The following is a 25,241-nucleotide window of genomic DNA, read 5'->3' on the forward strand; positions in this document are numbered from 1 at the left end:
AAATCTTCACATTATCAAAGCTAAACACAAATCTAACCTCCAAAACTATTAACCCAATCATATTCTTTACTTTCTGAACCAAAAACTCTATGGCCCGTATTCTGAAGTCGGGTTTAATTTAAACTCTGGTTTTAAGTTGTGGTTTAACTATGGAAGGCCAGTTGTTACATAAATCTCTAACAGTAGAGGTTCAATGTATCTGCTCATTTGACTCCCAAAACATTATTAACTGCCTGGGAAGGATAAGTATGACAATTGTGTTCATCATGATTAGTGAAGAGCACAATTAACATGAGATGCATTCACTGGAAACAAAATTTTGAAACGTTTGGCTTCCCATAATTTTAGCACAGAGTTAGACCATGGTTTAAGTTAAACCCGACTTTAGAATACGGGCCTATAGGGTTTTACATGTACAAGCCTATTATAAAATCTAACCCTATGCCCTCTGAGATATGAAGACCGGAACAAATGTCGTTGGAGCAAATGTTGTGCCTCCCAGTGTACAGTGCACTTGTATACTTGCACAAACACGTACATGTACATACGACATCTCTGTAGAAAGAGTTGCATTTAATAACGCAATAAGAGAATCAAACGCAAGTGCAAAAGTGCGCCTCGGATTGGTCGAAAATAAAGCTGTGTTTGATTATCACTCTTTCTTCAATGCTGCCGTACTTTGGCAAAAGGAAGCAAGTTTAAAAGTATCATTTGTTGTAAATGAGCAATGTGTGTTCATCATTAACATAGTCGTCAGTGCAGTTTAACAGCATATTTTCTTCAATATCCGTAGAACGATCATTTCTTCCCCAAATTTTGCCTGAACGTGCAACATACAAAGGGTGTTTCAGAAACAACAATAACTCAAATATCACTGATGTGTCACTTGCTTCCTTTTGCCAAAGTTGGGCAGAATGTGCCCCTAATGTCTCTAAATTTGTGTATTCCCCCTATTTCCTGTTAAAGGGATCCAGTATCCATAGAAAATACATGTAAAAATTCTTCCTTATTTTTTTTGTATCATGTACAATTGAATTTGTACCACGTACAATTGATTTGTACAAATTTATTCAATGCGATACAACTGAAATTGCTGTATTCCGCTGTATTTTCTTTTTGTATTGCAACTTTGAATTTTACACAATACATGTAGATGTAATTGATAGGCTGAAAGTTGCTGAATAAAATAAAGATTCTCTATATACATGTATATACAACTCTACAAGTAAAACCTTGTTAATGGCTTTATGGGCTGAAGATTGCTGAAAAAATAGCTTTTGACAGTGCCTGCACTGTACACTGCAATGTACTGGGTATGAGGGGCCTACATGTTACTCTGAAGTTACCACGTCGGAGTGACTGGCTTAAATTAGAAAACATCTTTTTTTTTTTCAATGTACGTGTACTTTAGCTTAGAGGGCGTTTGAAGATAAACAACTTGCCATTTAATTTGATAATATTGCCTATTTTCTCGGCTGTACTACTGTACGTACACTAATGCAGGGGCGTATTCAGGATTTTGGCAGAGAGGGGCGCATGAAGGTAATTCGGAAATGGAGGGGGCGCAGGTGACAGTTCCTTAGATTTAGCAACATTATGGGCAATTTTCAAAATTAAGAGGGGGCGTCACCCCTCCTGCCTGGAACCCCCACTCGGAACTGTACAGTAGTGAGTATCGTAGTACTATAGAATGTATATTGGATGCTTTAAATGTAAATATGAACATGCTATTATTATCCTTATATCGTGTAGCTTGTTTGAATACTTCTCTTTTTATGATACACTGTATATGCATGCTGTGAGCTTTAATGTGTCGCAAAATGGTTCACAATGTAATAATATGGTGACCATATAAATGTATTTACAAACTACAGTATGTACAACGTTAATGATGTATATAATTCCATATGGGTGCATATACCAATACATATTTGCTTTTAACAAAACCCTCTTCTATTATTTTCTTTGAATAAGATATTCAGTTATGGTATATTTGCCACTTGCCGAACATAAGGACAACTCAAAAACAAAAACAGTCTTGATTATAAAATGTTGGAATAACTGCTTTTTCATTCAACTTTTTGTTAATGGGGAGTTGCAGGAAAATATTTGCAATTTAATCGCAAATTTCGGTTGCAATTGATAGATCAATTTTAGCTATAGATAGCAAATTTTAGTAATACACTCCACTGCACAAAGCAGCTTCTGGTTAACAGTCAATTGCAAATTGCCATCAATTACAAAACACGATCTATTAGGCAACTCCAAATAGATTTGCAAATGATTGCAAATTTCTTGCAATGCCGCCCGAAGAAGATGTCTGCACTATTAAAAGTATGCCTAATTTAATAGAGCAAATACATATCCTGCCTTGTCCAGCTTGACTGCCATGTAGCCTAGTACATTGTACATGACATGCATGGATGGTACAAAGTAATTGTTGTCCACTTACATGTAAGCGGACCATTCTTACAACTGAAAAGCTACATGTGTATACAAATATAGCCACGATGTTAGCTGCCTAGTCTGCAGACACAGACCTTTTTTTCACAATATCGCTTTAATAGTGCATAAATGTAGAGTCTGAAGTAGTGAGACTAGGTTCACCATGTACTGTTGCTGCCTGTACCAAATGTTATGTGATTCAGACAGGGAGTTTGGAGTCTGGTCTTCGCTCAAGACGTGGTGTATATGGTTAAAGTCTCAAACTTGAGTCTGTGCGTGCAGACTAGGTGTACATGTACATGCATGCCTGCATCACTTGTGTATGTGATCTCGAGTCCACGGATGATGGAATACAAAGAGCGTGGGCTGTTCCGGAGGGAGGATGAATGGTAGATCCCTTTTACCTGGAATGTTTAGGATGAAGGGCAAGGTCATGTGGCATGACCTGGTAAATATCAACCACCGGGAGGATGAAAAATGATATTTTGCATAAAATGACAAACCTTTTTTTTTTCATGGCTTGTACATGTCGCCTACATCATGCTTTGCATTTTTGTCAATACAGTATCAATCAGAGAGGTACATGTATACCATTCGTGTCCTTGAATATTGTATTTAGTCTGAGTAATTTTTATATATATTTTTTTTCATAATGCCTTCCATTATTTCAATGACTTGTATAATTCATGTTTTCCATACTACATCAACCAGGGGGAAGGGGGGGGGGGTACAAATACCTTGGATGTTGTGGTGTTGAACCGGATATGATGTACCATTGCATTTCAGGGATTCATAAACTTTATAATTTATGTTTTCTATATCAGATAGAAGGGCACACATTGGGATGGTCATGAGGAGGTAGAATAATGACTATTTTCATAATTCTGAATAACATTTTTTATGAATTCATGTTTTGCGTAATCCAGTGCACATGATCTAGGGGAGTGTGGAATGCCATATTGTAACAATGTTACTAACATTGTAAGATAAAGTAGGCCTATTGATTAAATTAGCCTGGGTCTTCATGTATGTTGTCTAGGCCTACTTGTACATGTAGAATGTTGGTATACAGTACATTTTGTAGTAATAACAGGATGACTAATATGGTGTTTTTTAATAATTTTGTTAACAGTTTTTCTAATTACATGTAGACCTACATTAACATTAAAACCTTTGATGAATGTATCAATTTTAAATCAAACATCAAACAAGGATATATTGTAGCTTGACAGTTTGGCAACATACTGTAAGTTGTTGGGCGTTTTTTGAATAAGGGACTCGAGTAGAAATTGACTTTCAATTGCAATGTACAGTGCATCAGCCGTAATTTTAACTATATTTTAGATTTTTTTTTCTTTTTAGCTATTGTACTGGCTCATACTGCTTTAATACAAGTGATAGCACTGAGGCTGTTTATATTCTTGCCCCCCCCCCCCCTATTTGCATTTTTGAGAAATAACAAAAGTTGTTGTTTTTTTTTTTTGCTGTTATTTTTTTTTAGAGAACCTCATGCATTTGATGTCAAAGCGCTTTGATGTTTAACGTGGAATAACGTTCTAGAAAACACTGAAATGTCAGAAAGTTCATTTTGTTTGCTAAATTGTAGTACTTCACATTTTTGTTTCCTAAATCATCATACTTCACATATTTGTTTGCTAAACCTATGATACTTCACATATTTGTTTGCTAAACCTATAATACTTCACGTATTTGTTTGCTAAATCATAATACTTCACATTTTTGTTTGTTTTTCAAAGATTCGGGGCAAAGGGGCTGTAAGATAAGGAGATTCACTTTATATTTACAGAAAGCAATGATTGATTGTATTTTTTTAAGATGTATGGTTTTCAATATAATTCCATGTACATGTAAGGGCCACCGCACACCTTACGACTGTTCGCGATCCGATTTTGGGACAAATTGCATTTTGCTCATTTTCTGAAAATGTGAATGGAACATATCATTTTATTTGAGGTCAAAATTAATTGAAAGAATACTAATGTAACCATTTTGAAAGATCGCAAGCCTTTATTTTGGAATAAAGGCCAAATTAGGTTCAAATCGTAGTCTATCGTACGACTGATATGACGTCATTACGACTAGATATAAAATTCGCTTTTATTCTAAGCAGGATGATAGCATAGTCACAGATTTGAACATAGGTATTCGTACGATGATTTAGAACATTACACAGTAAGATATTTCAAGTCTCAATATTAGTATCAAATTCTACTACGTTATATTCTGAAATCGGGTCGCAGACCAATCGTAAGGTGTGCGGTCGCCTTAAGCTTTACTTTACAATTAATTGCATAATGTCATATGACACCCCGCCATCGGTATCAAATTGTAAAATGAAAATTTCGTATTTTCATACTTTGCCTCTTTTTTATTTGGGAAGCTAAATTTTACTAAAGTATTTCTTTGATTGCATGCACTTTCGGTGATCAGTTCATCAATATCTGCACTAGAGTGGATTAGAAATTTCCTTCAAAAATATTTGAGAAATTTAAAAAAAGTTAATCAATAATTAGTCAATGACTCAGTACACTGCCTGTTTGTGTGTCATTCTGGGGAGGTGTCCATGTCCTTGCCCATACAGTGTATACGCATGGGGAAATGAGCAAATGTGCATGCATGCTGCGCTAATAACACTAATGAGCATTGTGTTAATTACCAGCATTCGTACTTGGGCGTGAACATGACAAAATGTGGAGAAAACGGCATCGACAGTAAATCATGGCCGTTAAAGGTCAAGTCCACCCCAGAAAAATGTTGATTTGAATCAATAGAGAAAAAATCAAACAAGAATAATGTTTAAAATTTCATCAAAATCGGATGTAAAATAAGAAAGTTATGACATTTAAAAGTTTCGCTTATTTTTCACAAATCAGTTATATGCACAACTCGGCAACACGCATATGAGAGAGTTGGTGATGTCCTCCACTCACTATTTCTTTTGTTTTTTAATGTTTGAATTTTATTATACAATATTTCAATTTTTACAGATTTGCCACAATAAGGACCAGTTTTACTGAACCATAAAATGTTAGAACAATTGTAATTCCCCATGTTCATGGAGGAAGAAAATTATTTCACCTTCCAATTAGGAGAAAATTAAGATATTTCATATTTCATATGATAGAATAAAAAAGAAATAGTGAGTGAGTGACGTCATCAGTCCCCTCATTTGCATACCGACCAGGATGTGCATATAACTGTTTTGTGAAATTTAGCCAAACTTTAAAATGTCATAACTTTCCTATTTTACAACCAATTATGATGAAATTTTTAGTGTTATGCTTCATAGATTTTTCTATATTTGTTCACATTAACTTTTTGTTGGGGTGGACTTGTCTTTTAAGACCCATTTTTAGCTCTGTTCAAATTATGAATGATGAATCATACAATGGTCTTTCTATATTTTTTGTCTTCGAATTTGTAAAATTGTAGTTCTTCTCTCTAATCTTTATACATTGAATAAGATGTCCATGTCGTAAGGCATAATGTTTTTTAAAGTGATTTTAGAGTGAATTGGGGGTGAAAAATACTTTTGGATGGACTTATAGAATGGTCTTTGAGTAATCCTTGAGATAGGTTGCTTCAGATGAGGGAATATTCAGATTAGATTTTCACTCAATATATTCTACAAATTCATTCTGATTTACTCCTTAAGGAGTGAATTCATTCTATTACTCCAAAAAAGTGAATGCAATCTTATTAATTTAATGAAAAAGTGAAAATAAGGAGTGTGATTTAATGCTGATTCAATCCTTAGTGTTTGAACTCACTCATATCCACTCCTGAACTTGAAGGGTTTATTCAATCTTAACTCCAGAAAGAATTAATTCCACCTTACTCTACTTTTCAAGAGATGAATCGTTCTGCAAAGAGTGAATTTAAGCACTGTATCAGTCCATAAGTGTCAAATCCCTCTTTGTGCTTGACAGTCAATTCACTATTTATAGATTGAATTCACCTTTATTCACTCCTAAACGAATACATTTTCATTCATCTGTTATCATTTTTAAAGAGAGAGGGTATATGCCTTTGAATATATCTCAGGCCGGGTAATTTCATTCTTTCGTACTGTTCGATCGTGCCTCACTCTTTCGTATTTTCTTTTTTCGATAAAATCAAGTTTTAAAGATTTAATTGTACTTTCATACCAATTTTATGACATTGCATATTTGCAATTAAATGCATCAGATTTTATTCCCTCTGTACACATTGTGAACCAACTATATGTATGATTACTTATGAATAAAAATGTGTTTTAGTGATTTCTCGTTTTCCCCTTTTGTCATTCATGTTGTATTTTATATACTTAAAGATATGGTCCAGGCTAGAGATTTAATATATCTCAATAAATAGAGTAAAATTCACAGAGCAAAATGCTGAAAATTTGATCAAAATCGGATAACAAATAACAAAGTTATTGAATTTCAAAGATTTGCATTATTCCGGTAAACCAGTTCTAGGCATGTCTTTATAAATATTCACTAGGTGGGCTGATGATGTCATTGTTCTTTTGTATTTTCTATATGAAATTTAGGTTTATTCAAAAATTTTCTACCAAGATTGAAAACAATTGGATTGACAACTGATTAAGTGCATTAGTTATTTATTGCCGCAACTTATTTCTTCATAATGGAGACACGTGTATGAAAAAATGAAACATTTATGATTTCATGTAATAACATAAGAAAAAGGAAAGTGGGGATGTGACATCATCAGCCCACCTAATGAATATTCATGACGATGTGCATATAACTGTTCTCACAAATTATTGATAAACTTAGAAATTCAATAAATTCGATATTTGTTATCCGATTTTGATAAAATTTTCAGAATTTTGCTCTGTGAATTTCACTCAATTTATTTAGATATAAATATTTTCAGCCTGGACCATCCCTTTAACAGGGGGAGGGGACGATCACCCCCCCCCCCCCCCCCGGTGATTTTGCAAGTAGTGAAGAAGAAAGAAATAAGGGTGTCTGGAGGGGTGGGTTGTGTAACTCCTGTCATATTTTTCTCTTTCTTTCTTTCTTTCCTTTCTTTTTTTCCTTCTTTCCTTTCTTACTTTCCTTCCTTTCTTTTCTTCTTTCCTTTCTTTTCTTTCTTTCCTTTCTTTTTTTCTTTCTTTCTTTTATATTTTAATAATTTTGGTCGTGTGCCCCCCCTGGCTCCGCCCCTCTACAGATTTGAGTGTATTTCACCAATCCACCAGAAGTTTTAGTTTGGTTATGTAAACAGATGAGGCAAATGTTTGAAGGCCACAAAAGAGCATACGTGGGATATTTTCTTTTTTTTTCTACTCAAGGAGTGAAATATTTTGCCTTTTTAAATTGAAAATCTAATCTTGCGATAGATTTTTACATAACATCTGAACATTCAACAAGTAATGTCACATTTCACCCTTTCTGTTTTCTTTCTTTTTCCATTGGACGTGAAACTTTTGGGGGCCAGAGGGCAACGCCCCCCCCCCCCCCAACTCTCCACTATAATAGTGAAACGGAGTAAAATTTAGTGGAGAAGGCCAACTTAATCCCCGTTCCGGTAAAATTCTCCGAAAGCCGGATAAAGCAACCTTTTCACACTGCGCATACATACATACTTAGCCAAAATTAATCTTATCGAAACTTCCTATGCAAATAAGAGTGCACTGACGACTCTAGTCGAAACAAAATGTCCCGAATTCGATTTCTGTTCAAATATTTGTCAATCTTTCTGGTTCTGTTCAAATATTTGGTAATCTTCCTGGTTCTGTTCAAATATTTGTAATCTTGGTTCTGTTCAAATATTTTGTAAAACTCCCTTTCCTAACATGGCTAGTGAATTTGCATTGACAACTCCAGTCGAAAAAAAAGATGTCACAAGTTCGATATCTGTTGTTTGTATTTTTTTCTGTTCAAATATTTTGTAAAACGCCATATGCTTATAAATTTGCATTGACAATTTAAGTCGAAACATTCGGGCCCGTATTCTGAAGTCGGGTTTAACTTATAAAAATGGACCCTATATGCTTAGACTACGGTCTAACTCTTCTAAAATTATGCGGAGCCAAAAGTTCAGAAATTATGTGTTTATATTGTACATTTCTTATGTTTACTATTTAGTTTCCTTTTGCTTTCATAATGAAGAAAAATACTTCAGTAATCATTCCTAGACAAGTTTGGTGTCATATGAGTTAATAAATTGGATGTGTACTCTTAAGAGATTTGTGCTCCAATTGGCTTTCCATAGTTAAACAACAACTTTAAACCAGGGATTGATTTTAACCCGAGCTCAGAATACGGGCCATTATGTCCAAAGTTCGACTTCTGTTCAAATATTTTGTAAACATCTTAATGAATATTTTCAAAAGAAGGTATTATGACATCAAAATATAACTAGCCGTCGCTTTGGGAAAATGGCCAATTCGTCCACTCACCACATGGTCTACTTTCATAATATAGTCTAATGCCATTCCGTCCATCAACATTTCGTTTTTAAGCATTTGGTCCAATCATCACTTCGTCTTATCACCAGTTCGTCTGTGTGACCATTTCGTTTCATAACCAATTGGTCTAATATTCGTTTTATTTTTATTCATTTTGCCCAATTAACACTTATTCTAATTAGACCAAATGGTATAGACCTATGGACTAAATGACTATTATATCAACCAGTGGCGGATCCAGGGGGGCACAGTAGGCCCTTGCCCCCCCCCCCCCCCCTTTAGAGGCACAATTAAAATTTTTAATGTTAAATTTTCAGAATATGGGAAATACTTGATTAGGGTGCTTTTCGAGGCTCGGTGTAAAAATGGCAGAGGTAAGAATGGCAGAGGTAATAATGGCAGAGGTAAAAATGGCAGAGGTAAAAATGGCAGAGGTAAAAATGGCAAGGGTAAAAATGGCAGAGGTAATAATGGCAGAGGTTAAAATGGCAGAGGTAATAATGGCAGAGGTAATAATGGCAGAGGTAAAAATGGCAGAAGTAAAAATGGCAAAAGTAAAATGGCAGAGGTAATAATGGCAGAGGTAAAAATGGCAGAGGTAAAAATGGCAGAGGTAAAAATGGCAGATGTAAAAATGACAGAGGTAATAATGGCAGAGGTAAAATGGCAGGGGTTATAATGGGAGAGGTAAAAATGACAACTCTTGGTAAAATATGGCCAGTCTTTAAACCCCCATGCAATGAATTGTCAAAAAGCCCCCGCATGTACATACATTAAAGGTCAAGTCCACCCCAGAAAATGTTGTTTTGAATAAATAGAGAAAAATCAAACTAGCATAATGCTGAAAATTTCATCAAAATCGGATGTAACATAAGAAAGTTATGACATTTGAAAGTTTCGCTTATTTTTCACAAAACAGTGATATGCACAACTCAGTGACATGCAAATGAGACAGACGATGCTGTCCCTCACTCACTTTTTCTTTTGTTTTTTATTGTTTGAATTATACAATATTTCATTTTTTACAGATTTGACAAAAAGAACCAACTTGACTGAATCATATAATATTAATCAATGGTAATTCCACATGTTCAGGGAGGAATTAATCGCTGTTTCACTTGACAATGAGGAGAAAATTAGAATATCTAATATTTCATGTAATAAAATACAAAAAAAAATAGTGAGTGGATGATATCACCAGTCTCCTCATTTGCATATCAACCAGGATGTGAATATAACTGTTTTGTGAAATTAAGCGAAACTTTAAAATGTCATAACTTTCTTATTTTACATCCGATATTGATGAAATTTTCAATGTTATGCTTGTTGGAATGTTCTCTTTTTATTCAAATCAACTTTTTGTTGGGTTGGACTTGTCCTTTAAATAAGAAGTGCATGTCACGGTTAGGCATTTCATCATCATTATGTCTTCATCGGCCTAACTATTTACGAATTCGTTGGAGGTGTACCGTGAACGCTTTTTAAAAGGAAATCAAACGACAGATATTTTTTCATTCAATTTATCAGGAGCAAAATGAAACTGCACTATTCTCATTCATCATTTTATAACACTCCATTTTGCCTGGCTGGTTTTTTATCTCTAAAGTTTTGCCAGGTTTACCGATGCAAAAAGGAGGAAGAGTCAGCGGCGTAACAGGGGTCGGTGGCCAGGGGGGCAAGAGCCAAAAATATCCCGGTCATATCATGGTATGAACAGGCGTAATGGTGTAATGAGGCGACTAATTTGAGAAGGCCAGATATTGCGTATCGGGCAGAATTTATCTTTAAAAAAAAAAGTTGCGAGCGAGCGAAGCGAGCGAGCAGAAATTTGGACCTTTTAAATACAAAAATCAAATTTTGTGATAGATTTTGACATGATATCCAGAGAATAATATATTTCACTCTTCTCTCTTTAGATTGCTTTTTTGTGGTCTGTATGCCACTGTGAAAAAAAAAAAAAAACGAGGGGCGCAGTATAGCACATGTGCTAAAAAGCTGCTTTATATAAGTCTCGAGCGAGCGAAGCGAGCGAGAAAAAAATCACCTTTCCATGAGAATCTAACTTTGATCTATTTTTTTACATTATATTCAGTAAATAAATCATATCCTACACTTTTGCTTTGCTTTGCTTTTCTTTCAACCTTTTTTTGTTCTTGTTTGTAGAACTTCTTGATATCAAAGCCATTTAAACCTCGCAGATTGCCGCTATTTTAATCAAATCGCGGGCATATACAGAATATAGCTTTTACACAACACATTTATTCAACCCAGTTGCGTAATGAACCAAATATTTTGAGGGGGCAAAACATAGCAATGTGAGAAAAACTTGTAAAAAGTCGACAGCGTGCAAAGCGAGCTGGAAAAAAGAATTGCCTATTGAAATTAAATTATAATTATGTGATTATGTGATTTTTTCCATTATATTCAGCAAATAACACATTTCATTGTTTCCATTCATTTCATTATACGTTGTCTCCTATAATTTATTTTATTTCCTCTTGGGTGTGGAACCAAGACCCCCCCCCCGCCAGTATGCCAGTGATTGAATGTGATTGAACGGGGGGGCGTTATAAAACCATTTGAAAGTTATAAATGAAGAGCCCCTACTGCGTGGGGTCTGGGGCAAAGCCCCACTAGCTTATTTGCATAAAAGTTAGCAAGCTTATTGCACAATGTTGTATGCAGTTCATCTTTCTTCCCGCTCTTTAATTTCAATAATCGGCAGCCGGTCGCGTTTTTATTTATTTTTCTTGTCCCTTTTCTTTGTTTTCTAATTTAACTTTTGACTAATTACATTCTACCTTCGTTTCCCTCTATACAGTTTGCCATTTTGTCATCTTTTAATTTATTTCCCACCGTGCTATTGCATTACATAGGCCTTTTTCTCAAATGTTCTTCTTTCGTACATTTTCCCGCTTTCCTTCCTTTTCCATTAAAAAAAATTTTTTCGTCGTTTTCTTTTCCCTTTCCCTTTCCTTTTCCTCCTTTCCTTTTCCCCTTTCCCTTTCTTTCTCCCTCCTTTTTTCTTTTTCCCGTTTTTCTTTTATTTTCCCGGTGAAATCCGCCAGGGGGGCAGCTTGCCCCCCCCTGCCCCCCCCCCCCCCCCGCATGTTACGCCACTGGGAAGAGTAGACATATGAGAGGTGGAGAGACAGAGAGGGTTAGGGGCGGGGAAAACATAGAGAACATAGCGGGGCAAGCTTAGACGTTGAAATTGTCACGAATGATTGTGGTTAAATATTATGTCCTTATTTGTAATGTCGTCTGTACTATTCTTTTTAAATATTTGAATGACAATAAGCATGCGTTCCCAGGCTTGGCACTGAATATGTTACTGATTATGAAAATCAACAATAATAATCTTGTTTTGACTGGTAAACCAATTTGGGGTCGATCGAGGGGGACCGTCTGGTTCAGATTCTTTGCATTACCACTGCATCGAATATGATATAAACGCTTTGATGGTCATAACCCTTGGAAGCGGAAGTGCTGTTGGGTATTTTGTACACCATAAGCAGCACCCTCTTGGTAATTAGCTTGGTATGCTAGAATGTAGAGATTTGATACAAATTTCTGTTATTTCTTAAACAGAAGAAAAAACATTGTTTATTATCTAATTGTCATTATTTTTTTTGTAATTCTTTTTCTGACCTAAAAGAACTTCATTTTGTTAAAATAATTGTTTTTGTGTCATTTTCCCCCTTAACCAAATCCCCTTTCATTTTGGAGTGAAAACTTTTTTTCTCGGCTTTGTAACAAACCAGCACCCCATATCTCTTTCTTTTTTGCCTCTGCCACCTTTACCTTTGCCATTTTCAACTCCGCCATTTTTTACACTGTTAGAAAATTTACACCTAAAAATAAAAAATTCCTGCAACAGAGTCTGGAGAACACCTGTAATCTTACTGCACTGTGTAATCTTACATGCATTTGTGTAAAATTACAGAAAATTAGTATTTTGTGCGTGTACCCTTACAAATTTATTGTAATAAAAATGTTTTCCCCTTTTTTAAAACATCTGTTCTGTAAAATTGTAGAAAAATTGTGGAAAATCCTCCTGTTATTATAATTTACACAATTATTTGTTTTTTTTCTGTAAAACCTGTTTTTTAACTGTTTTCTTCTGTAGAATCTACTGTTTTCTAATAATGTACCTCGGCCACTTTTATCCCTGCCATTATCACATCTTCCATTTATTACCTCTTGTCAATTATGCCTCTGCTCTTTTTACCTCTGCCATTTTTACCTCTGCCATTTTCACCTCTGCCATTTTTACCTCTGCCATTATTACCTCTGCCATTTTTACCTCTGCCATTATTACCTCTGCCACTTTTACCTCTGCCATTTTTACCTCTGCCATTTTTACTTCTGCCATTTTTACCTCTGCCATTTTCACCTCTGCCATTTTTACCTCTGCCATTATTACCTCTGCCATTTTTACCTCTGCCATTATTACCTCTGCCACTTTTACCTCTGCCATTTTTACCTCTGCCATTTTTACCTCTGCCATTTTCACCTCTGCCATTTTTACCTCTGCCATTTTTACTTCTGCCATTTTTACCTCTGCCATTTTCACCTCTGCCATTTTTACCTCTGCCATTATTACCTCTGCCATTATTACCTCTGCCATTTTTACCTCTGCCATTATTACCTCTGCCACTTTTACCTCTGCCATTTTTACCTCTGCCATTTTTACCTCTGCCATTTTCACCTCTGCCATTTTTACTTCTGCCATTATTACCTCTGCCATTTTTACCTCTGCCATTATTACCTCTGCCATTTTTACCTCTGCCATTATTACCTCTGCCATTTTTACCTGGCACCCTTTTCGTTACCCCATTCATGGTCGCGCATGGTATCCACTCGTGCAATGGAATCCCCCCCCCCCCCGGGGTTTCACCTGCAGGGGAAAATTAAGGGAATATACCTAAGAGGTGGACAATAGAAAATATCTTTATACTGTAAATATTATTATCCTATTGTTAAAAGTGTCAATAACGACCTTCATAGTTGTTCACCCACGCTTTCATAATTACGAACCGATAGTTTGACAAAACTAATATGATGCTCCATTCCGTGCGAATATTGGAAAAGATTTCACGAATTGATTCCCATTGAAAACGGGGACCGTGGTCTCACTTTTTTTTTCTTTTCCCCTTATCTCCCCTTTAGAATATCAATGATGCACCACCCATTTTTTTATGTTTTCATATCATCGATTCCTTTCCTGTTTTGTTTTCCCCTTTTCTTTTTTCTCTCCCTTTAATTGTCACAATATTCATTTCTTGGGTGTTCTTTCGCTCCGAAAGATTACCAGCCCACCCCCCCCCCCCTTATTTCTTTAATAATCAACCACCCTTTTTTACAGTGATTTTGTTCCAGTATTTTTTCTGAAAGACATTTGCATTGACGGAAAATTCGTTTCTCTCACAAAACTGAAAGAAAATTTCGAATTGGAGAAAAACAAAAACAAGAGCCGCAATTAATTATTGTAAACTACAAAGGGCGATACCAAAAGCGTGGTTGAATAACTTAAAAGACGATATCACATTGGACATTCCAAAAATACCACTGAAGGGAAAAGAGAAACAACTTTAGTTCTGCTCCAGCAAGTTCTTTTACCACATTAATTATTTTTTTATCACATTACATGCCTGTACATACATTGGGCTAACGTAGGAGATAAATCTTTAAATTGGAGAAAATGTCTTTCAGAGAAATTTGGTGAATATAAAAGAAAACAATTTGAAACAATTTAACTTAAACTCTTGTGTTACTTCATTCCCACGAAGATGATGTTGTTTTTATGGCAATAGGATAATATTGATACATGTGAAGTTTGTAATATCAAGGAAGATTTGGCACATGCGTTTTTGTATCGCAGCTTAAAGATGTATAAATAGGCCTTTCTCTCAGGCTCACAAATTATTCATTTTGATTTAAAGATGCATATGAAGCAGACCTTTCTCTTGATACAAACATTTTGTTTAAAAATTACCAAGAAAAGAAGATCGATGACATCATATCATTTTGGAGTATTCAAAATTGATAATTTTAAGAAACGTACATAAAAGAGGAGAAAGAGAAAAGAAACTGTGAATTACCTTTGTGAAGGAATTGAAAATTAGATTAGACGTTAATAAGGAGCTATAGGGAAAAAGGGCGGGGGGTTGTATTTTGCCAGATATTTTGCAATTGTATTTTTAAGTTTTGTATGTGGAATTGATTTATGCTGAAAATAAATGCCCCTGCTATGGGTGAAAGAAAAATAAATTCTCCACGTCAATCCATTTTTTTTTTCATTTTTAAAGTCTGTTTTGTTTTACCTTTATTTTGATCTTTATTTTAGGCGTTTATTTTCCATCCCAGTCCGCCATTTTCAAAATTTCTTTCCCAGTTTATAGTTTGTTCGCCAAATTTTCTTCACTTGATTAATTTTTAGTGTCTTCCAAATATCACGATTTCTCAATTTTGTCCTTTATTAGTCATTATTTTCAAGAGGATATTGTAACCTTGGGATTATAGCTTATGTCCATTCAGAGCGGGCCATAAACATGCAATGGCAATAAACATGTCAACAAGTGATCAATAATGACCCTTGCACTATATACACACTCACAAACTGCAGATTCCCTGAATCGGTATCCTCGATACCCCCCCCCCACCCTCCTCTCACTCCCCCCCCCCCCCTCTCTCTCTCTCCCTCTCATTCTCTCTCTCTTCTCTCTTCCCCCTTCCTCCCTCCTTTCCTCCCTTTCTTTTTTTACACCCTCCATCACCAATTGGAATGAAAACAACAACTTTTCTTTCGGACGCACTTCTTGAAGTTTTCTCGTCGAGTTAACACGCAATCAGGCATTTCAGTTTCATACCTTTGCTTAGTCCTTTGCCAGGACTGTTCTGCTTTTCAGTTGATCAATAACACAATCCTCGACCTCTACGCCCGAAATGAAAACAGCCCCACGATTACCTACCCTCGTGAAAGAGGGGATTGCGCGATCACTGGGGTTGGCGCGCAGGGGAGAATGAAGAAAGGGGAGAGAAATAACAAGTACACCGACGTCTAGAATTTAGACTAACCTATGCTTTGAGCCGTCTCATTTGGAACCGTACTCTCGATCCCATCTTTGGATCATCCAAGCTACGTTTAAATTTCATCTTTCCAGAATATATCTTTTTTCATCAGGTTTTCCTTCATACCGTATGAAGAGTTTGTTGGCAAAAGGGGTTAGATCTACTTTAGACCATTCCGAGAACATCATGTTTTTTTAATCTCCCATATATTGCAATATTCTTATGCGAAACTAAATTGACTAACCTATCATGGCATGCATAACATTTTTTGTAAAAAAAAAATCTACCTGTCTTCATATCTTTTAAATAATTTTTTTTTCAAAAATTACCATCTAGCCCCTTTTGCAAACAAACTGAAATGAGTCCAACCCCTTTTGAATGAAAAGGTAATTTTTCTTTGCCATTTTTTTTCACTCTTTAATGAGAATTTCAACTTTTCTTTTGTATCATCTTATAAAGCTACCAAAATCTATACATCGAGACCAAAAAAATAATTTGATGAAAAATGGATCTAACCCCTCTGGCAATAATTGAGCTTTTGATATTGAAGGAAACTATTGTGATTTTGTCGCCGTTTTCTCTGTCTGTAATATTCACTAATAGAATAATAACAATAAAATGTCGCTTTAGCTCGCCAAGATAGTTTTTTTTATAAAGAACTGTGGTGAATTATTGTATTTTCTGAGAATTTGTGCTGTATATTAATGGAGCTTTTCGGTTATATTGGAGGAATTCTGCGGGGATCTCTACAAAAATAAAGTCGGTGAGTAGAGATTTGTCTTTATTCATCTCATCAATAGGTCTATATTTACCAATCAACGCTTCGAGAGTAAAAAGAAAACGAAAAATAAGATGGCTCTTTTTTTCCTTTTTTTTTTGAAGATGGATGACGCATCAAAGCAGAAAAAAACAGAGAAGTATATTTATATAATATTGACTGGTCTTGAGGGGAACATCAAATATATTGCCAGCAAAAGAATCATATTGGCCCGAGTCTTTAGACGAGGGCAATATGGGTCTTTTAAGGGCAATATATTTGATGTTCCCCGAAAGAAGGGCAGTCAATATTTTTATTATCATCCAAATCAGATATCTAGAGCAAAAATCATGATATCAGTGATATCTTTTTAGAATAGAGTTCTGTTGTGTCATGATAATATCAGTGTCTAGGCTCTGCACTTTACCATTATGACGCACTTGCAAGCGCCCAGATCTAGCGTTGTCTTTATTATGACGTAGATCGTTGGTGCGCGGAACATTATGAAGCGTATCACTTCATTAGCATCCTCAAAGGCCCGGATGTGAGACCAGGGAAAATACAAAGGTATATTTTGCGTCGTCTCTGCATGCAAAGTCAATACGCGCATTGAGACCGAGGAAAATATAAACAATATACCTATCCCTCCCTGATAATAATAAAATACAGGGAAATACATGCAGTTTTGTAAATGACCAGCTCAGATGTCTGATACGGGTGATAATTACTATTATATCCTACATAGAGTAAATCCTGTATAGTGATTGGTTCAAGTAGCATCATGTGACCGAATATATTTCAACTATGATGTTGCGTGACGTCAGACCTCGATATATTTTTGGATATACCAATATTCTGACGTCATTATTTCACAAAACTGGATATCTCGGCGCGCCGGATAGCGCGCTCTCTCTCCCGGGCAAGTCCAGCGCGATGCGTCGGCGCAGCTAGGCACTAATCTGCGTTCCGCTGAGCGCGGTTGCTCGGAGAAAAGTTAGGAAATTCAACGCAAGTAACAGGACTTTGCATGCTCAGCGCATAGATTTTGGTTATAAATTATTCAAAGTAGGATATAAAACAAATATATCAGGCGTTTCGTTCGAAAGCATAGTGGGAATTATTAATCCTCGGTTGGACTGGCAAAACTACTATATTTCCCTCGGGGCTTCGACCCTCGGGAAAAATAGTAATTGCCAGACCAACCTCGGATAAATAATTCCACTATACTTTCTCAAAGCCTGATATATTTGTTTATTATATCCTACATAGAGTAAATCCTGTATAGTGATTGGTTCAAGTAGCATCATGTGACCGAATATATTTCAACTATGATGTCGCGTGACGTCAGACCTCGATATATTTTTGGATATATCGAGGTCTGACGTCATTATTTCACAAAAGTGGATATCTAGCTAAACTCTCGGGCGCACCGGCCAGCGCGCTCTTTCTCCCGGGCAAGTCCAGCGATGCGTCGGCGCAGGCATTAATCTGCGTTCCGCTGAGCGCGATGGCTCGGAGAAAAGTATGTGATTCAACTCAAGTAACCGGACTTTGCAAGCTCAGCACATAGATTTTGGTTATAAATTATTAAAAGTAGGATATAAAACAAATATATCAGGCGTTTCATTCGAAAGCATAGTGGGAATTATTAATCCTCGGTTGGACTGGCAAAACTACTATATTTCCCTCGGGGCTTCGCCCCTCGGGAAAAATAGTACTTGCCAGACCAACCTTGGATAAATAATTCCACTATACTTTCTCAAAGCCCGATATATTTGTTTACTCTCTCCCGGGCAAGTCCAGCGATGTGTCGGCGCAGGCACTAATCTGCGTTCCGCTGAGCGCGGTGGCTCGGAGAAAAGTAGGTAAACGCAAGTAACCGGAATTTGCAAGCTCAGCGCATAGATTTTTGTTATAAATTATTAAAAGTAGGATATAAAACAAATATATCAGGCGTTTCATTCGAAAGCATGGTGGGAATTATTAATCGTCGGTTGGACTGGCAAAACTACTATATTTCCCTCGGGGCTTCGCCCCTCGGGAAAAATAGTAATTGCCAGACCAGCCTCGGATAAATAATTCCACTATACTTTCTCAAAGCCTGATATATTTGTTTACTATACCAATATTCTGACGTCATCATTTCAGAAAACTGTATATCAACGAACGTAGAGGGCAGCAACACACAAGCGTGTTGCTATAAGGAAGGTCAACTCGATACGCGCATGCAGCTGAGCTGCGCGCGTATTTTATTGTTCATGCCAACGAAATCAAATGCCGATCAAATACAACAACAAATTAGTAGCGATCAAAAAACGAATATGAAAGAATATGACTACAACAATATCAAAGATAACTTAAAAAATATGTTGAGGAATATACATACATATAAATACATACTTTGATATTTAAAACTTTACAAATATAAGTTTCAGGAAACTAAAATCATTACCAAATCGGTGATTGTTGTTATCAGCGATTTCACCAGACGGCTGTATTAGGTGATTTGCGTCGAGACGATTTTGTGACCACTCGCAAAGCATTTCGGGATTGAATATAACCACCTTATTTTCTCTGAGCTCTTCGCTGAACCCATCATCACAGTGCAGCTGCAGCGCAGCGCGCAGCCAATGCAATGCATCCGATGCATGGGTTGTTTTTTCGCCGTCCATGCCATGGTCTCGGACTCAGAGTTGAAATTTAGACCCGGATTTCGGGGATACAGCGCCTTTATTTCAGATTTATAGACTTAAAAGTCAAATGACATTTAAAATTTGAAATCTAACCTTGAACAATCATCGTTGATAAACATCAGCCCTGAAGCCATTACACTTCAAATCAGGCCAGGCAAATTAGACGTCATTGTCATATACCGTGTTTACACTTAATCGGCATTTGAATCGGCTCGCGGTTCTGAACCGCGAGCCGATGCAGCATCGGCTTTTTCATAGCGTGTAAACGCGAGTAACTTGAATCGGCTCGCGGTTCAGAACCGGCAATTTGCACCACCAAAGTAGTAGGTTCTGAACCGCGAGCCGATGCAGAATCGGCTTTTTTACTACGTGTAAACAGAAAGCCGATTCTGCACCGGCAATTTGTGCGCATTTCAATTACTTTACCATTGTGACGTAATTGTTAGCGCACTGATCCAGCGTTGTCTTTATTATGACGTATATTGTAGGTATGCGTATCATTTCAAGTTTTTGCATCGGCTCGCGGTTCTGAACCGTGAGCTGTAACAACGTGTAAACGCAATCCAAATGCCGATTCTGCATCGGCAATTGGTTCAGAACCAATTGCCGATTAAGTGTAAACACGGTATAAGTTGCTAGATCTATGACGAGTCGCCTGAAGCCCCAGCGCATCATCAACGTCACTAGCTAGCTGCGCGACCGGCCCAGACTCGGCGCACCCAGGCCAGAAAAATGACCTCGATTATTACGGTGGTTGTCTATGCATTTATTAGTTGTGCAGCGAAATTCAGCAGAAGAAAATAAAAGATATGAGGTATCCTCGTCACAGGCTTAATATTCCAAAATGAGGAAAAATGTCAAAATCATGATTATTTAAGCTAAATATTTTCTTTAAAAATGAAAGTAATACTTTTAATATTTATACCCAGAATAACCGATCTAATAATTGTTCATTAAAAAATATTTGAAATTAACAAATGAAAAAAAATCAACTCGACAAATTTCCCAAAACCCCACCTTATTTTTTAAAGTGGTCACAAAATTCGAGCGGAGTTGACCTTCCTTAGAGCAACACGCTTGTGTGTTGCTGCCCTCTACGTTCGTTGCTGTATATTTAGCTAAACTCTCGGGCACACCGGCCAGCGAGCTCTCTCTCCCGGGCAAGTCCCGTGATGCGTCGGCGCAGGCACTAATCTGCGTTCCGCTGAGCGCGGTGGCACGGAGTAGGTAATGCAAGTAACCGGACTTTGCAAGCTCAGCGCATAGATTTTGGTTATACATTATTAAAAGTAGAATATAAAACAAATATATCAGGCGTTTCATTCGAAAGCATAGTGGGAATTATCAATCCTCGGTTGGACTGGCAAAACTACTATATTTCCCTCGGGGCTTCGCCCCTCGGGAGAAATAGTCATTGCCAGACCAACCTCGGATAAATAATTCCACTATACCGTACTTTCTCAAAGCCCGATAATTATATTTGTTTACTCTACAGAAAAACTGCAGAAAAACGTGTAGCGCCATCTAACGTTTTGTTATAGCAAACAAAAGAATAAGAAAAAGAGGATTGATTTTGGTGGCGCAATGCAAAATTTAAATTTGATTATACACAAAAAATGACTATATAGGTCAGCTGGGTGCAACTGTTATTCTAGTCGTATTTAACTATATTCTAGTCGTATTTTACTAGATTCGAGTTATTTCTAACTAGATTATAAATATGAAATGTGACTAGACTATCAGTTGCACCCAGCTGACTACTGTCTTGTCTAGCTAATTTGACTGATTTGTTTTAAGAGTGTAACTAAGGTCCCTCCCCCGGACAGCGCCAATTCTTCAGACGACAGAGGAACAGAAGATCCTCATCATCATAAAAAATGAAGATTAAGAAGAAGAATAAAGTAAATGATAAAGTAATAATAAAGTAGATAAATCAAACAAGAAAATTGATTTCACGATTTTTTTAGTTTCAATGATCATTATCATTATTACGTCAGAGCGCGTATTAAGCGCCCTGCGCTACGCACCCGTCTTGCACACTGTTGTTAAGCGCGGCCGGCCAAAATAATAAAAAATAAAAAAAACTACACAGAAACGGGAAATCGCGAGGAAGAATTTGTTTTATTTTCTATTGTTTTCTTTATTCACATCATTTTGATCTAACCTTTTCTACTTAAAATTAGGTAAGTATTAGAAAGTAGTTCTAAATAGGCCTAATGTTGTTAAAGATTATGTTTCAGAATGAGAGATAAAGGGGGGAAGAGGGTGATTTTGTGAGTAGGGGCCGTGAATGGTTGGGTTTTCTCGATAACAACGTTGTCAAATAATCTTATTAAACGCGATGATGATAGGCCCTAACTTTTAATGATGAAATTATTTCAAACATGATGATGGGTCGACAGAGTATCTTTACAGTAACGATAGGTCTAAGATCTACCTTGTAGATTTGGATTAGACCAATTTTAAACAATAATTTTGTTGGACTTTGTGAAGTCTCATTTTTGCTTTGCCAGGTTATGGATTCCTTACCACAGGGTGAGGTGCAAATTGTCAGACTATCTAGGCCTATGTCAGTCTGTAATAATTTAATTGTTTGTAAGCATTTTTCAGGGGCCGCGGAAGCGGGGGGGGGGGGGCTGGTGGACTTCAGCCCCTCCACTTTTTTCAAAAATCGTGTACAAATACGTAAAAAATACCATTATGATGTGATTTTGTCCATGGTTGCCCCCCCCCCCCCCCTCTTTGAAAACCGTTCCGCGGCCCCTGTTTTTACGTCCAAGTATTTAACAAATTATTGTGATGTTTTATAAATTTAGATTGTTTCTTGTGATCAAGTTGCACTTATCGACTGATAATCATGATCAACCAAGTGCCTGATACGGTAAGTCGATCAGATAGATAGATAGATAAGTGGGTGGGTGGATGGATGGATGGATGGATGGATGGATGGATGGATGGATGGATGGATGGATGGATAGATAGATAGATAGACAGACAGACAGATATATAGATAGATAGATAGATATATTTAGATACTATAATAGAAATGCAGGCAGGTATGCCGGGAATAGACCGGGGAATAGATCGATATATAATTATTGTTTCAGCACTATTTTGTTTAAGTGATTTGTATCATCTAGTTATAATATGTTGATCATTCATTTCTCTTTATTTCATTGATACTTTAATCCTTTTCATTCCCCCTTCTTTTTAACCCCATATTGTCGATCCCGATACGTATTATTATTTTAATATTATATCTCATGATTACTTCATTCATTTATCCATTCTAAGTTCACCTTTTCACTCCAAGACTCGCTCTGGCCATTAACCTATTACATAAATTATAGGTCCATGTTCTGGTCGAGTGCCCTCTATAGTTACGTTACACATCACTGTAATAGTTGTCGGTAATGTTCGCACTTGTATTGATCAATTCATTTCATTATTATCTTTTTATTATTTATATCGTTTTGCTTTAGCCTTTTTATCAATTCTATATTCAATAGTAGGTTCCATGACATTTGCTCCGACGACAATTGCTCTGATGGAAAATCTGCACGTGGCGCCACACATAAAACCTAACCTCCAAACTAAATAAGACCTACTCCTAATATAACTTTTACAATATGCTTAGCCTAACTGTACCCCAGTGCCCTGTCATAATATATTGAGACCCGGGAGCAAATGTCGCGGGAGCATATGTCGTGTCACCCCCTTTTCACCCCAGTTCGCTCTGACCGTGCCCCCTTCGCATACCACGTTACTGCTGTAGGATAATCGTTGTAATAACTACATGTGTATCAGTGGCGGATCCAGGCAAGGGCATATGCGCCCCCCCCCCCCCCTCCGTCTTGAGAGACATACCAATATTGTTAGGTCCCTCGTTCGTGAGGGACTTTTTTTTTTGCTTATCATATTTTTTCTGACATAATAAGTCACCATTAAGTGATTGATAGGGAGTGAAGTTATTTTTTTTTGGGGGGGGGGGGCTTGTTAAGTTTTTCTGTACAAAAATTCCCCTCCCCTCCTTTGAAAAATAAGGATCCGCCCCTGATGTGTATCTATTTTATTACTTTTATATTCCTTTGATTACGCAGTATATATCTAGAAAAACTATTCATTGTTTAAGTTGCTTTTTTTCATCCGCAGACTACGTCCGCTCCGGTAGACCCCCAAACACACACCACTGTAATTGTGCGCCAAGCACAGCCAATGCCTGATGATCACTTCATATTCGCATTATTAGTTACCATATTTTGCTGTCTACCGCTTGGTGTGGTCGCAGTACTCAAATCGGTGAATGTAAGTATGCGTCATAATACTAATAACATTATTAGTCATAATCATCTAATCATCATCGTCATCATCAACCTCATCCCCATCATCCACCATCATCATGATCATCATCACCACCACCATCGTCATCACCTTGAGCAGCAACAGCATCACAACAATATCGTCGTTGGCGTCGTCACCATCATTTACTATAATCATCATCATCATCATCACCTCCATCACCACCACCAATACCATCATAATCATCATCATCACCTGACCAATCTCCTCACCTCTGCCACCACCACCATCCTTATTGATTCACCTACGATTTTTTTAACAACATTGTGCTGCACTCAACCAAGGTGATATGAATGGATACCTATAGCAGGCTTGATTTTTTTTAGAAATTAACTGAGCAATGGGTTTGTTTTATTAATTAATTAATTAATTAATTAATCAATTAATTAATTAATTAGTTAATTCATATTCATTCATTCATTCTCATTTATTTATTTATTCATTCATTTATTTATGTATTTATTTATTTATCTATTCATTTAATCATTTATTCATTTATTAATCTATCTATATATTCATTTATTTATTTTTTTTGGTATTAATTTATTGATTAATTAATTAATTTATTTATTTATTTATTTATTCACTTATTCCATTAAATCATTAATTTGTGCATTTATTTATTTATTTATTTATTCATTCATTCAGTTATTTATTTATTTTATTTATTTATTTATTTACTCATGCATTAATTCTTTACCTTTTGTTTTCAGGTGAAGACTCGTTACAATGCAGGCGACATTGCCGGTGCTGAGCAGGCCTCAAAGGGAGCGAGTAAATGGGCCAAGATCGCACTCGTCATTGGTATCCTCTTCAACATCGCCTGGATAGTCGCCGTCTGTGTTTATTATTTCCTGTTCGTGAAGGCTGTAACGAGTGCGTTTGAGGGGTTTTGAAGCTGGGGAGACTACTAAGGTGTATTGATTACTGTGATCGATATCATTTCATCTGAGCATATTTTCCCGCCATCAAGGTGAAGAAAATGACTTTATAACATAATTCAATTATGAGAAAACGATGAACATGAAGAAACTATAAAGGGTTATGACAAGTTCGCAAGGCTCCTTTTTTACGGAGAGGAGCGGGCATTTTATTCATCAATAAAATGAAATGAGTTCTCGTCGACAAAATGGTCGACCATGGAAGTAAATGTATAATGAGTCAATATTTGCTATATAAAGTAGAGGCAAATTTGCATTACTTGACTTATTTTGATGTGCCATCGGTAATTTGGTTCATTTGCATTTTAGAGTGAGAAAGGGAAAGCTTTAGATCACTAGCGTACCTACGGGGGGGGGGGCAGAGGGGGCAGTCTGCCCCCCCCCCCTGACGAGCCACAACCCATGCAAAGGACGTATCCCTGCCCCCCTGACGAGCTTGAAATACCTTTTTTTGCCCTCCCCCCTGACGAGCTTGAAGACCTTTATTGCCCCCCTGACGAGCTTGAAGCTCTTTTATTTTTATTTTTTTT

The 25,241-nt window shown here is 36.6% G+C and overlaps 1 protein-coding gene and 1 long non-coding RNA gene across 2 annotated transcripts; both read left to right on the plus strand.

Annotated features, from left to right (window-relative positions):
• Positions 1–94: 94 nt before the first annotated feature.
• LOC135154537 (uncharacterized) lies at positions 95–6,728 on the plus strand. Its single transcript, XR_010293916.1, has 2 exons — positions 95–5,197; positions 5,811–6,728. It is a non-coding gene; the product is annotated as an uncharacterized LOC135154537 (long non-coding RNA).
• Positions 6,729–22,219: 15,491 nt separating this feature from the next.
• Positions 22,220–24,666, plus strand: LOC129263285 (proline rich transmembrane protein 1B-like). The gene is made up of 3 exons (XM_064100438.1): positions 22,220–22,292; positions 23,564–23,716; positions 24,484–24,666. Exons 1-3 carry the CDS (start codon positions 22,269–22,271, stop codon positions 24,664–24,666), a joined length of 360 nt encoding a protein of 119 aa, XP_063956508.1. The 5' UTR covers positions 22,220–22,268.
• Positions 24,667–25,241: the final 575 nt, after the last annotated feature.

This window comes from Lytechinus pictus, chromosome 6, assembly GCF_037042905.1.
Source record: "Lytechinus pictus isolate F3 Inbred chromosome 6, Lp3.0, whole genome shotgun sequence".
NCBI classification, from domain to species: domain Eukaryota; kingdom Metazoa; phylum Echinodermata; class Echinoidea; order Temnopleuroida; family Toxopneustidae; genus Lytechinus; species Lytechinus pictus.